At 37.2% G+C, this 14,497-nt stretch overlaps 1 protein-coding gene across 3 annotated transcripts; it reads left to right on the top strand.

The window, feature by feature from the left end:
- Positions 1-3,730: 3,730 nt before the first annotated feature.
- On the top strand, positions 3,731-11,953 carry LOC125631712 (C-C chemokine receptor type 5). Of its 3 annotated transcripts, XM_048838804.2 has the most exons (5): positions 3,740-3,796; positions 5,765-5,910; positions 7,001-7,097; positions 9,541-9,739; positions 10,754-11,953. In XM_048838804.2, exon 5 carries the CDS (start codon positions 10,765-10,767, stop codon positions 11,815-11,817), a length of 1,053 nt encoding a protein of 350 aa, XP_048694761.1. In that variant the 5' UTR covers positions 3,740-3,796; positions 5,765-5,910; positions 7,001-7,097; positions 9,541-9,739; positions 10,754-10,764; the 3' UTR covers positions 11,818-11,953. The 3 variants fall into 3 exon arrangements, with proteins under 3 accessions (XP_048694762.1, XP_048694761.1, XP_048694760.1); XM_048838803.2 differs by lacking the exon at positions 7,001-7,097; XM_048838805.2 differs by lacking the exons at positions 5,765-5,910; positions 7,001-7,097 and having other exon boundaries at positions 3,731-3,796.
- The last annotated feature ends 2,544 nt before the right edge of the window (positions 11,954-14,497 follow it).

Consider the following 14,497-nt stretch of genomic DNA (forward strand, 5'->3'; position numbering starts at 1 on the left):
GATAAATGGAAAAGGTGTATTAAATATAAGAGTAGGTTAACAAAAGAGCATTTAAAAAGAGTTAAATAAGAGAAACATATAAAGGAAACTGTTTAGTAAGCACATGGTAAAAATATAAAGTTGGTTAAGAAAGAAACATTTAAAATGTTAAATATAAGAGTAGGTTAGGTTAAGAAAAAAGCATTTACAAATGTTTAAAAAGCACACATGGCAAAAAAGGGCATTTACTAAAGCAGAACCTGTTTAGTAAGCACATGGTAAAAAATATAAAGGCAGGCTAATAGAAAAGCAGTTAACCTATCCTTGTACTTAATAGTTTAAGAAAAGAGCATTTAAAAAAAAGGTTAAAAGAGAGAACAGGGCAAGAAAAGGGAAAAAGAAAGCTCCTTTGCAGATAGCCAGCACATGGTTGAGTTAGAGAGAGAGATCTTACGCTTCCAAATGTTTCTGCAGAAAGAGGCAACTTTCCAGGTTCACAGCCTCTCAGGCTTGTTATCGCCACCTTTGGATCGGCCCAATCAGATGTTGCTCTACAGCAGCATCATAGAATTCATTTTCCTGAACCAATCCTATCGTTCCAAGGTTTTTAAACAAGAGCCATCTCACCCACCCCACCCCTTTAACTGCCTTATTCTTGTCTAAAAAAACAGACCCCCAAGAATTTCCCCCCGCAATGTAGCCCTTTTACATAGTGGCTTTAATAAAAGTTAAAGCCATAAGCCCTTAGTAACAAACAATTTTTAAAAGTTTTCCCCTATGTTTTAGACTAAGATTGGTTATTTTTTAGTGAGGACAATTTGAAGCTGCAGCAAAACCCCTGTTAGCAAAAACAGCATCTGAGAGTCAGTGGATCAGAGATAAGAAGGCTGCTTCTTCCACAAACTTTTTAACAAATGCAAGTAAAAATTATATTAAGTCTTGTAAAAGGATAAACACTTTACAAGACAAACCTATCTGAAGATGTATTTCTCTATTTAGCACTTTTGCATATGAGTTTCAATAAAAAATGAGCATGCAGAAACATTCCAGGTTTAAAAACACAGAGAACCTGTTTATAAAGGTAATGTATAGTGATAAAATATGTTCCCCCTAAGTTTTAAACTAGCACTGGTCATTTTTTAGTGAGAACAATTTGAAGCAGCATGCTTTTTCAGCAAAGCCACAGTTAGCAAAAACAGCATCTGTGAGTCAGTGGATCAGAGATAAGAAGGCCAGAACATAACAAGAAAGCCCTAGGCTTGCTTTTAAAACAAAATTATACCAAATACTTGTTGAAATAAACATTTCCTTTTTTTATGTGAAGAAGACATTGCTTTGTAACTAATCTTATAAACAATGTAAAATTAAAAAAGAAATTACCTCAGGGTTAAAACCACAGCCAGTTAGTTTATAAAAGTAATTTAAGTTTTTAACAAATAGAGGTGAAAGGCTTGTAAAGCAATAAACACTTCAAAAGACAAGCCTATACAAAGACACATCCCTTCATTTAGCACTTTTGCATATGTTTCAATAACAAAAGAGCATGCAGAAGCACCCCAGGCCTAAACTCTCAAACTCTTACTAAGAAAAAGTTTTTAAAGCTTTTCCCTATGTTTTTATTGAGAACAATTTGAAGCAGCCTTTTTAAGTAGTGGATTAGAAAAGAAGACCACTTTGAAAATCAAGTCTATCTGAAGAAACAATTTTTCATTTAGCTCTTTTTTGCATATGTGTTTCAATAAAAAGTGAGCATGCAGAAACAACCCAGCGTTTAAAAACACAGAAAGCCTGTTTATAAAAGTAATGTATAGTGATAAAAAAAAGTTTTCCCCCATGTTTTAGACAAGCACTGGTCATTTTTTAGTAAGGACAATTTGAAGCAGCATGCTTTTGCAGCAAAGCCGCTGTCAGCAAAAACAGCCTCTGTAAGCCAGTGGATCACAGATAAGAAGGCTGCTTCTTCACCTGCTTTTTAATTTATACAAGTGAAAGTAATAAGTTTTGTAAAGGAATAAACACTTTAAAAGACAAGCCTATATGAAGACAAGACCCTTTATTTAAGATTTTTACATGTGTGTTTCAATTTAAAAAAAAAATGAGCATGCGGAAAACACCCAGAGTGAAAAACACAGAACCTTAGTAACAGCTAGTTTATATTCCCCTTATTCTGTGTTGAGGCTGATCGCAAGTTACCTTGGTCTGTTGTTACAGGGGGAGCTAGTAATGAACTGGCTTTGACCTGCCAGGCTGGCTTGTAACCACTCAACTAAATAAACAAACAAAAAATAAAAAAAAGTATAAAAATTAAAAAATAGTAGCGTTTCCTGCCAGAGCCTGCTTGTGGATGTACAGCCTCCCTCCCCCCCAAAAAATAAAAATCACCTATGCAAATTGCTTTAAATGAACTGTCTCATCTGAGTACCCTGGCCTTGTGGGTGCCCAGAAATTCCCCACGCTAGAGCAGCACCTGCTACAAGCCCTCAAGGACAAGGCTGGAGGGTCTGGGACTGTCTGTAGCAGAAGGGGTGTAAGCACTGATTCTTGCTTTTTTTTTTTTTTTTTTTTGATTGCTTAGCACGTATTTAGTAACATGTAAAGGCTGGGAAGCTTATTATACTTTGGCAATAAAACTGGTTATACTTATGCACCTGGTGTGGCTTCATTAAGTGTATCCAAGCCCCACCCTTTTGCTGGACATTCTGTAATCCAGTGGATCAGAGAGAAGTTTATTTTCCTCCCCACTTTTTAACAAATCCATGCTAAAGTTATATTAAGCTTTCATTTTCTTAGCACTTTTAGATTTAAGTATGAATTTTTTGGTTTTAAATGTTTGCAACCTGTGTGCTGATACACAGGTACAAGCTCCTGTGTTTGTTTTGGGTCCCATAGATTTTATTAAATACAGCACAGGCTGGAGCTGTGGCTTTCTCTACATTTTATAAACAGATAAGACTAATTAGGCGAGCCAGTGATCCATGCACCATAGTCTGCCTTAGCAAGGCTCCAGCGGTTACCACTTTAGTTTGCTTGTTTTTTTACACAACTTCTTTCCTAACTTTTTAAACACTGTTAAAGTTTTAACAAATACTTTGTGAAAGTTATAACAAGTATTTTATTCCAGTTACTGATTGTAAAAGACAAACCATCACCATCATAAAGCTCAGAGATAGCCTATTTGAAGAACACTCCCACCCCTCAACTTTCCCCCATACTTGTAATACTTGCTAAACGTGTAGTGTTTCATTATATAAAGGGTTTTTTAACATGAAAATACAGCACTGACTGAGATGTAACATGACATGACCTTTTTTAAGGATATTCTGTATGCAGCGAGGCCTATTTGAAGCATTATGTTTGTGTGTTTAAAAGTTTAACATGAAAAAGCAGTATTGACAGAGCTGATATTTGGTAGAAGTTTAGTGAACTAAAAAGGCTTAAGATACTAGCCTACCCTTTTAAAAATAGTGTTTTTAAAGTACCGAAACAGCAACTGGGTAAGAATATGAAAACTGACAATTGAGGGGAGTTTACACATGTGTTTTAATAAAAAAAAAACAAAACACAAAAATAACAAAAAAATAAACGATTGCTTTTTAAAGTTTGGATTTATACAAAAAACGCAAGAAAAAATTAGCTTATGTAAAAAGTTAGCTGTTTTCTACCAGAGATAAGGCGTCTTCCTCCCCCGCCCACACACACACTTTTCTACACACCCTGCCCCCTTTTTTTTTTTTTTTAAAAAATGCTTTCTAAAATCTAAACTGAGGACAAACACATTTTAAAAAAAGCCACAGCCACGGAGATCAGGCCATGGAGGGTAAGAAAGCTGTTCTGAGTTTTAGGGGGAATGTTGATAACTCTTTCAGTGGAACAGTTTTGTAGACAGCCATTCTGTGTTAGTTGTTATGCTTTAGCTCGGGCAAGCGTTTGTCATTTGGAAGCACTTTCCCACTTTATGAGGTATTATCTTCCCCCATCCTATGGCCTCTCGGAAATATTAACAAAAACAAACTTAAAGATATTTTGTAGCAATGCCTGCAAAGCAACAGTTTCAATTTTGTTGATCATTATCTTGTCTAAGCCCCGAGATAATATATTTTTGTTTTTTATAAAACACTTTTTTGTGCAAACTGTAACCCTAGATGTACACTGGTTTACAGAATAAGAGGACTATAAGGACCTGTGGTTTTAAACCTGGTGTGTTTCTGCATGCTCTATTTTATTGAAACACACCTGTAAAAGTGTTAAATGAAGAGATGTGTCTTTGTGTAGGCTTGTCTTTTAAAGTGTTTATTCCTTTACAAGACTTAATATAACTTTCTCCTCTATTTGTTAAAAAGTGGGGGAACAAGCAAGCTTCTTCGCTCTGATCCACTGTCTCACAAAGGCTGTTTTTGCTGAAAAAGCACACCGCTTCAAATTGTCCTTACTAAAAAATGACCAATGTTAGCCTAAAACATAGGGGGAAACTTTTTTTATCACTATAATTTACTTTTATAAACAGGTTCTCTGTGTTTTTAACCCTGGAACGTTCCTGCATGCTCACTTTTTATTGAAACATATGCAAAAGTGCTAAATGAAGGGATGTGTCTTCATATAGGCTTGTCTTTTAAAGCAGTGGTTCTCAAAGCCGGTCCACCGCTTTTTCAGGGAAAGCCCCTGGCGCGCCGGACCGGTTTGTTTACCTGCTGCATCCGCAGGTTTGGCCAATTGCGGTTCCCACTGGCTGCGGTTTGCCGCTCCAGACCAATGGGGGCTGCAGGAAGGGCGGCCAGCACGTCCCTTGGCCCGCGCCACTTCCTACAGCCCCCATTGGCCTGGAGCGGAGAACCACAGCCAGTGGGAGCCACGATTGGCCAAACCTGCAGATGCAGCAGGTAAACAAACCGGTCCGGCGCGCCAGGGGCTTTCCCTGAACAAGCTGCAGACTGGCTTTGAGAACCACTGTTTTAAAGTGTTTATTCCTTTACAAGATTTAATATAACTTTCACCTCTATTTGTTAGAAAGTGGGGGAAGAAACAAACTTCTGCTCTCTGATCCACTGTGATGTTGCACCCCATAATGCTTTATAGAAATGTGCTTCTGAGTGTAAATATGAGTGTAAATAACTGGAATATGTTTTATGCTAGATATGTCATGTAACATAACCTTTGCAAAGATATGTTCCTCTGAATGTATTCATCCTATTCACATGCATGTATAATTTTTATATCTGAAGTTATGAGAGTTGGTTCATGCTTGTATTTAAAGTGTTTGCTGTAGGAAGCACATAAGGCAGATTTATTTCGTTTTACCAAATCTGACTTGTTATGCTTTGATTTAATAATCACTTATTAACTATAAAGGTAGATTTAAATCTGTTTGTTCTACCTGAAGTGCATTTGGTTTGTAGTGTGTCAGAAACTCCCCTTGGGATAACAAGCCTGGTACATATCAATTTCTTTGTTAGTTTGACAAACTCATATAAGCTTGCAGCATCCAGTGGGCATAACTGGACACTGCAAGATGGAGGTTCCTAGGGTTGTGGCTGGGACTGGAGATATTGGCTAGTGTCATGCGCTTGCAAGTAGCTGGGAGCCGCTTACATGCCAGAGGCTGTGCATGAACAGCCCAGGAGAGGGGGTTCTCACAGCAGAGCACAGTAAGGCTGGCTCCCTGAGTCAAGGATTGGAGAGACCTAGCAGCTCACAGGTCCAGATAACACCAGAGGGGAATGTCACAAAGAGGTTTCCACCCACAAGAGACTATATAAGGCCCTGGGAAACACCTCCATTTTGTCTCCAGCTAGCTCAGAAGATAGCCTCTCCACCCCAAAGAGATGACTGAAAGAAACTGGAACAAAGGACAGTAACTATGGGGGTGTGAGTGATTGCTGGACCCAGACTAGGAGGAAGTCTAGTCTGTTAAAGCTTATTGGAACCTCTCTGAGGGTGAGATTTACCTGCATTTTGTTTCCTACTGTATTAGGCTTAGACTTGCATATTTCATTTTATTTTGCTTGGTAACTTACTTCATTCTGCCTGTTATTACTTGGAACCACTTAAATCCTACTTTTTATATTTAATAATCACTTTTTACTTAATTAATTAACCCAGAGCAAGTATTAATACCTGGGGGAGCAAACAGCTGTACATATCTCTCTATCAGTGTTATAGAGGGTGAACAATTTGAGTTTAGCCTGTGTGAGCTTTATACAGAGTAAAGCAGATTTATTTGGGGTTTGGATCCCATTGGGAACTGGGTATCTGGGTGTTGGAGACAGGAACACTTCTTAAGCTGTTTTAAGTTAAGCCTGCAGCTTTTGGGGGATGTGGTTCAGACCTGGGTCTGTGTTTGTAGCAGGCTAGTGTGTCTGGCACAACCAGGCAGGGTACTGAAGTCTCAAGCTGCCAGGGAAAACTGGCTTAGAGGTAGTCTCAGCACATCAGGTGGCAGTCCCAAGGGGGTTTCTGTGACCCAACCCGTCACATCATTGGCTTACAAAATAGGGGGAATATAAACTGACTGTCACTAAGGACCTGTGGTTTTAAACCTGGGGTGTGTCTGCATACTCTAGTTTATTGAAACACACCTGTAAATAAAGGGATGTGTCTTCATATAGGTTTGTCTTTTAAAGTGTTTATCCCTTTACAAGACTTAATATAGCTTTTACTTGCATTTGTTAAAAAGTTTGGGGAAGAAGCAGTCTTCTTATCTCTGATCCACTGACTCTCAGATGCTGTTTTTGCTAACAGGGGTTTTGCTGCAGCTTCAAATTGTCCTCACTAAAAAATAACCAATCTTAGTCTAAAACATAGGGGAAAACTTTTAAAAATTGTTTGTTACTAAGGGCTTATGGCTTTAACTTATATTAAAGCCACTATATAAAAGGGCTACATTGCAAGGAAAAATGCTTGGGGTCTGTTCTTTTAGATAAGAATAAGGCAGTTAAAGGGGTGGGGCGGGTGAGATGGCTCTTGTTTAAAAACCTTGGGACTATAGGATTGGTTCAGGAAAATGAATTCTATGACGCTGCTGTAGAGCAACATCTGATTGGGCCGATCCCAGGTTCACAGCTCTTCAGGCTTGTTATCACCACCTTTGGAAGTTGCCTCTTTCTGCAGAAACATTTGGAAGGGTAAGATCTCTCTAACTCAGTCATGTGCTGTCTATCTTTGCCCTTTGCAAAGAAGCTTTCTTTTCCCTTTTCTTGCCCTGTTCTCTCTTTTAACCTATATTTGTTTCTCTTTTATTTAACTCTTTAAATGTTCTTTTCTTAACCTATCCTTGTATTTAATAGTTCAAATACTTTTCTATTAACCTGCCTTTATATTTTTTTACCATGTGCTTACTAAACAGTCTCTGCTTTAGTACATTCCCTTTTTTGCCATGCCTGTTCTTTTTAACCTATTTTTCAATATTTAATGTTTTAAATGCTCTTTTATTAACCTACCCTATTTAATGTTTTAAATGTTTTTCTTAACCAACCTTCATATTTTACCATGTTTTAATAAACCGTTTCCTTTGTTTCTCTTTTATTTAACTCTTTTTAAATGCTCTTTTCTTAACCTACCCTTATATTTAATGCACCTTTTTCCATTATCTCAATTTTATTCTTGAATAATATATCAAACTAGTCCTTTCAAAACACCTCTCCTTACTAAACCTCACTAAAAATCTCTCTTCTCTTTAATAACTTGCCTCTATTCTTTCAAACTCCTCCTTTAAAAACAAAAATCTTTATTTTTCTTTAAGTTCTTTCTATTCTTTAATAACATGCCAAACTAGGCCTTTAAAATCATCTCTCCTTACTCAACCACACCAAAGGTTCTTTCCTTTTTTCCTCTAAACCTTACCAAAGCTTTCTTTTTTAATCTTTAAGCTCTCACTCTATTCTTTGAACCTTTTTTCTCTAAACAAGCAACCAAATTATCAAAGCACAAACACACTCCCCCTATTCAAACATTAAAAAATAATCAAAAATATTTTTTCAAAATGGCTGACAGCGCCAAACCTTGACACCACCGGAAACAGAGATCAAGGGTGGGACATAAGCCCTAAATGGAGCATGGAAACCTGTCAACAAATACATGGTGTTGAATACTATCGAGTCATATACTACTATTCTGGCATCTCTTAACTTTTCAGGTTAAGACTTTGCAATTTAATGATCTTTTCACATAGAATGTATCTGTAAGTAAATTTTTTGGTTAAACAGGCCAAGCAAACCAGAGGCTGTACAATGTTTAACCATCAGTGAGAGGACATGGATTTAGCACTAGAAGGAATAGTGTCCCCTTGATGCATACAGATGGTGCCATAGAACGTCACTGGGGAACTGTCCAGCAAAATACCTCCTGAAACATTGTACAGCCACAAAGCTGAATTCCAGCCTATGTGGAAAAAACAAAAGATCTGTGCAGTAATAACTATCACCACCAAGGACTCTCTGTGCTTTTCTCCTCCACTGCAACTGTCATTGCAGATGAAGTGGCAAACATCACACCCAAAATTTCTGTCCTTTTTTCAAATATATTATAGTCATTCAAAACACTACAGTTTCCAAGAGTGCTGCTATAAGGCAAGAATGTGTGTAGCCTTTGCTCAGTCATAGATTCATAGACTTTAAGGTCAGAAGGGACCATTATGATGATCTAGTCTGACCTCCTGCACAACACAGACCACAGAATCTCACCCACCCACTCCTGCAATAAACATCTCACCTATGTCTGAGCTATTGAAGTCCTCAAATCATGGTTTAAAGACTTCAAGGTGCAGAGAATCCTGCAAGAAGACTCAGTATTTGCAACCTTTTAATTTGTTTTCTGCAAACATTTATATTAATTATTTGTTTTGTTTAGCAAGAATGTTTGCAGAAACTTGGGCATATATGTCCACACAACAATACACGCTAGAGAGGACTTAGTCAAGCCCTACTCTTTATAAGAGTTGCAGTCATCCAATCAGAAAGAAGAAACAATGCCCTGTGAACTGGGTGATCAATTGCACAGCACAAATAGTGAATTATAAATGCAGTCATGAATATTCAAAGCTACAGTCATAGGGAATAATTAATGAGAAACCCATAGGCTGAAATAATTTGTTTGTACAAAACCTTTGAATAACTAATATTTATAAATAGCAAAATTTGTTCACAGATAATTTGCAAACAGCTACTAATAGTCTGCCTCATTTTGACTGTTATTGATGGAAAAGATCTATTAAATCATTGATTCCAACCAACTTTCAAACTCTAGACAATAGGCATTTCTGATGCTAAGGATATACCACTTTACAGTTCAGGCAAAAGGCCATTGCAATAAGAGGAAAAAAATCTTGAATCAAGTGAATCATGTTAACCCAATATTACATTTTGGCAGAATCCAGTAATTAGAACAAGATAATTAATGCCAACTGCAGATACATTCAAAATAGACACTGGAGAGCATCTTTTTTTTTTTTTTTTACAAGTTTTACAGTATGAGAATATAGCCCAACAAAGACAATGGTTTTGAAATTATTTGATGTCATTCAGGGTGGTGTTTCAATATCAGTTGATAGATTTGTGAATTTTCTTACAGGTTATCAACTTGAGAATAACGTGCTGAATATTTCTTGGATGGTAGAGAACAGTACTCTGCTTTCATTCAAAGTCTACATTTTTCATTGCTTGGACTTGATCTGAATTGCAAGAGAGGTGAAATTTGCCATTTCATCCTACAAAGTCAACTCTAGTGCAGGATTGTTTAATCACCTCTTCCACATTTTCCTAATTAACAGGTAAGTCACCTATTTCTTGTACACAAGGATATTATCATGACCAGAACAAGAGAGCCTGATTCTCATTCACACTAAGACCACATTACCTTGCTCTGACAGTGTAAAAGGGCCTTAAAGTAAAAATAATTTATATTCATATTCAGTTCCTTCAAGGCTCCTATGCATGACTAGAGCAGTTTAAAATGGCCTGGGTGTAAATGAGAATAAGGCCAAAGGAACAATTTTGTTAAATAAAGAATATGGGCCTCATTCTCATTTAGCCTTATGGCTTCTGTTTTCAAGGGTTTATTTTTAGCAGTTTTTTAGTTTTATGTAGATGTCCAAAAATTAGGGTTGTTCAGGTTTCTCTTTCTATATATACTGTAATGAGTAATGTCTTTTTTCAGAACCAAACTAAACCAAATACAGAAGCACAGAGAGGTCAGTTAATGTGAGAAATGAGCAAACTTGTTGAAAGAATAATTTGTAACAACTAATGTGTTTGGCAAATTTTGCTTGTGAAATGCTACTTAGATGCTGTCCACCCACAGTCTACCAATGCACAACCACTCATGGCTTATTGCTGTGGTGTGGGCTAGTGACATATGAATGTGGGTAGGAAACCTGAAAAACAGTGTTTCCTCTAATTAGGCTCCTTTTTAACAGTGCTCTTTTTTGTCTCATTCTGACACTTCTGAAAACCACTTAAACACACTTCTAACAAACCAGCTGAGAACTAGCTGCCTTTGCGATTAGTCATCAGCCAGCTCTCAGTTGTGTCCTGGTGCTGACATACTTCACTGAAGATGACAAATATTTCTCATACATAGTGCATGTGGAAACCAATATTTAATAAATAGTGGAGGTATCAGAGCATCTCAAAAAAAGGGTTACAATTATCTTTTATACTGGAAAGCATTAGGCAACTTAAATATGGAAGTCACTGCCAGCTTCCCAATAATATTTGTGGTAAAATTCTAATATTTGTCTAACTTTTAGTCCATCTTTCATTTTAACCCTTTTTTCTTTATGCAGGACAGCACAAGATGACTGAAGAAGCTGACACGACAACCTACTACTACGATCCTGAGTCAGAACCATGCCAAAAAGCTGATGTCAAAAAATTTGCATCCCAGTTTCTGCCCCCGCTGTACTCCTTGGTGCTGATATTTGGCCTGGTGGGCAATGCGCTAGTTGTGCTGATCCTGATAAAATACAAGAGGCTGAGAAGCATGACTGACATCTATCTGCTGAATCTGGCAATTTCCGATTTACTCTTTATTCTTTCCTTACCATTTTGGGCTTATTATGCAGCACGTGAGTGGGATTTTGGAAATGCAATGTGTAAAATTCTTTCAGGGGTCTATTATGCTGGCTTCTACAGCGGGATCTTTTTCATAATACTTTTGACAATAGATAGATATCTGGCAATTGTGCATGCAGTGTTTGCTTTGAAAGCCAGGACAATTGCCCATGGCATCTTCACAAGTGTTTTCATTTGGGTTGTTGCAATATTAGCCTCTCTTCCAGGGTTTATATTTCACAGTGTTCAAAAGGAAGGTCCTCACTGGACCTGTAGCCCTCATTATCCATTAGGTTATGAAATCAAATGGAAGCAATTCCTGATTTTAAAGATGAACATCCTGGGACTTGTCATTCCACTGGTCATTATGATCTTCTGCTATGCAGAGATTATAAAGACATTACTGAGATGTAGGAATGAGAAAAAACATAAGGCAGTCAGGCTTATTTTTATCATAATGATTGTTTATTTTCTCTTCTGGACACCATTCAACATTGTTGTTCTCATGTACACTTTTCAAGATTCATTTTTCCTAAATAACTGTGACAGCAGCAGTCAGCTGGAGCTAGCAATCCAAGTGACAGAAGCAGTTGCAATGATCCACTGTTGTATCAACCCCGTGATCTATGCTTTTGTTGGTGAAAAGTTTAGGAAATATCTTTATACCTTTTTCCGAAAATACATTGCAATCTACCTCTGCAAACACTGTCCAGCTCTTCATGGTGATAAATTAGAACGGGTTAGCTCCACATACACCCCATCCACTGCAGAGCATGATATCTCCATTGGTTTGTAAAATGCATTAGAAATGTAGCCAGTAAAAGTTTCATCCTCCTTTTTACTTAAAAGATTGTGCAATTAAACAAAACTCTTAATACGATGACAATAAGACCTGGACAGTTACCAATCACAGTAATAAAACTTTTTTGTGACATTGTAGTATTTCTCATTTTTCACATAGAGAATATTACAAATCCCCCAGGAACATTCAAATTCTACAGTTTGGTAAGTATCCACTGTAACATGGCTACCTATGTAGTATGATTTTGCTCTTTAAACCTAGACTCTGGTCAAAGAACTATTTCCTCAGGAAATATAATTCAGAAGATGGCTTGAAGAGGGCAATGAACAAGGTTTGTCTTCTCTCAAGAGACATTTACCTATATGCAAAACCCCAAGAAAAACTTTAGGAGGAAGGCAACCATGGGAGGACATTACTGCCATTTACATGGGGCTCGATGCACCTTTTTACTTCAATATTCAACATTAATTCCAGGAAAAAAACCTTTGCAGAAAAATCATAAAAAGTTCTAAACTTCCCATGAATTTTATAAGTTAGTGTTTTTTCATAATGTAATCAAGTTCTTATCTGAGGTGGAGAAGATTTATTTACAATTACACTGCTACATTGTTTTTCCTATAGGGTTTGAAGAGCTGTTAAATCTTCATAAAACAGATTTTTGATAAATGTGCACACTTCTGTTAAGGGATATGACTGACCTTGTGTTAAGCAGGGGTATCCTATTAGCTGGTGACTGTCTCTTTAAAATAATCCTTTCCCCTTGACTATTGCATTCAATTATATTGACTTCAGTTTTATATATTCAAAGAGGAAGTTTTAAGCATTAAAATATTTATTCTTATATCTTTACAGCATAATATTTTCTTTAAGAGTGCCTTCTCTTTTCTGAGTGCAACTCTGGAAGTAACTGAACACATATTAAGACATTAGAAATCTAAATGCTATTAATTGCAAGGCAAAGGTGTATCCACAAAACAGGATCTTGATTCTGAAAACAAAGAAAATAATAGAATGCCAGTAGCTGTCACCTTCAGCCCCCGACTAAAACCTCTCCAGCACATCATCAAAGATCTACAACCTATCCTGAAAAATGATCCCTCACTCTCACAGATCTTGGGAGACAGGCCAGTCCTCGCTTACAGACAGCCCTCCAACCTGAAGCAAATACTCTCCAGCAACCACATACTGCACAGCAAAAACACTAACCCAGGAACCTATCCTTGCAACAAAGCCCAATGCCAACTCTGTCCACATGGTTATTCAAGTGACACAATCATAGGACCTAATCACATTAGCCACACCATTGGGGGCTTGTTCACCTGCACATCTACGAGTGTGATATGTGCCACAATGCCCCTCTGCCATGTACATCAGCCAAACCGGACAGTCTCCACACAAAAGAATAAATGGACACAAATCTGACATCAGGAATCATAACATTCAAAAAATGGTAGGAGGAACACTTCAACCCCTCTGGTAACTCAGTAACAGACTTAAAGGTGGCAATTTTGCAACAGAAAAGCTTCAAAAACAGACTCCAACAAGAAACTGCTAAGCTTGAATTAATATGCAAACTAGATACCATTAACTTGGGTTTGAATAGAGACTGGGAGTGGCTGGGTCATTACACATATTGAATGTATTTCCCCATGTTAAGTATCCTCACACCTTCTTGTCTACTGTCTATATGGGCCATCTTGATTTGTCACTACAAAAGTTTTTTTCTCCTGCTGATAATAGTTCATCTTAATTAATTAGCCTCTTACAGTTGGTATGGCTACTTGCACCTTTTTATGTTCTCCGTATGTATATGTATCTTCTTATTATATGTTCCATTCTATGCATCTGATGAAGTGGGCTGTAGCCCATGAAAGCTTATGCTCAAATAAATTTGTGAGTCTCTAAGGTGCCACAAGTATTCCTGTTCTTTTTGCGGGTATAGACTAACACGGCTGCTACTCTGAAGCATATCCTTAATAGAGAAACAACAACTTCCATGCTCTGATAAAAGAACATAAACCAAATCCAGGAGAGTGAGAAATGAAAATTAGTCTTGATGGTTGTAGTATATTAATTTTTTTTTGTTTGATCCTAAAAAGAATGGCAAACAATGGCACAGGAGGGAGCGAGATGCAAAATAGTACTGTGGGCTGGAAATCTCAACAGCTCTCTAGATTTTTTCATTAACTGCGCAAAAAAAAAAAAAAAAAAAAAAAGGGAAAATGCAAAAAGATTGAAAATGCAAGACCTGAATTTTACAGGCTTGCATCTAACCTGTTTTTCCCATTGGAAAGAGGTTTTCTTGGTCATAATATCCTTTGCCTTCTCATGAACCAATGTGAAAACTTCTTACAAGAACAAGAGTTTTTGCAGCCAACTGGGATTCAGGAAAATTTATAAAGTTCTGGCTTCATTTTGGATTTGAAAGTTTTTACTCATCTAGAGTCCTAATATTTAATGCCATATCACCCTTTAATGTACAATGACATTTTGTACACCACAAACAACTCAGTTTCAAGAGAATGATGTGATATGCACAGGAAGAGTGAGGAGAAAATGGGTATGCTTCAACAAGCTCTTATTTAAGTGTTAAGGGCCTGATCCTGCAAACACTCATTCAAGCCAGCGTTACTCATCCAGACGGTCCCCTGACTTCCATCCATTTGCTCCAAAT

This window comes from Caretta caretta, chromosome 2, assembly GCF_965140235.1.
Source record: "Caretta caretta isolate rCarCar2 chromosome 2, rCarCar1.hap1, whole genome shotgun sequence".
Taxonomy (NCBI): Eukaryota; Metazoa; Chordata; order Testudines; family Cheloniidae; genus Caretta; species Caretta caretta.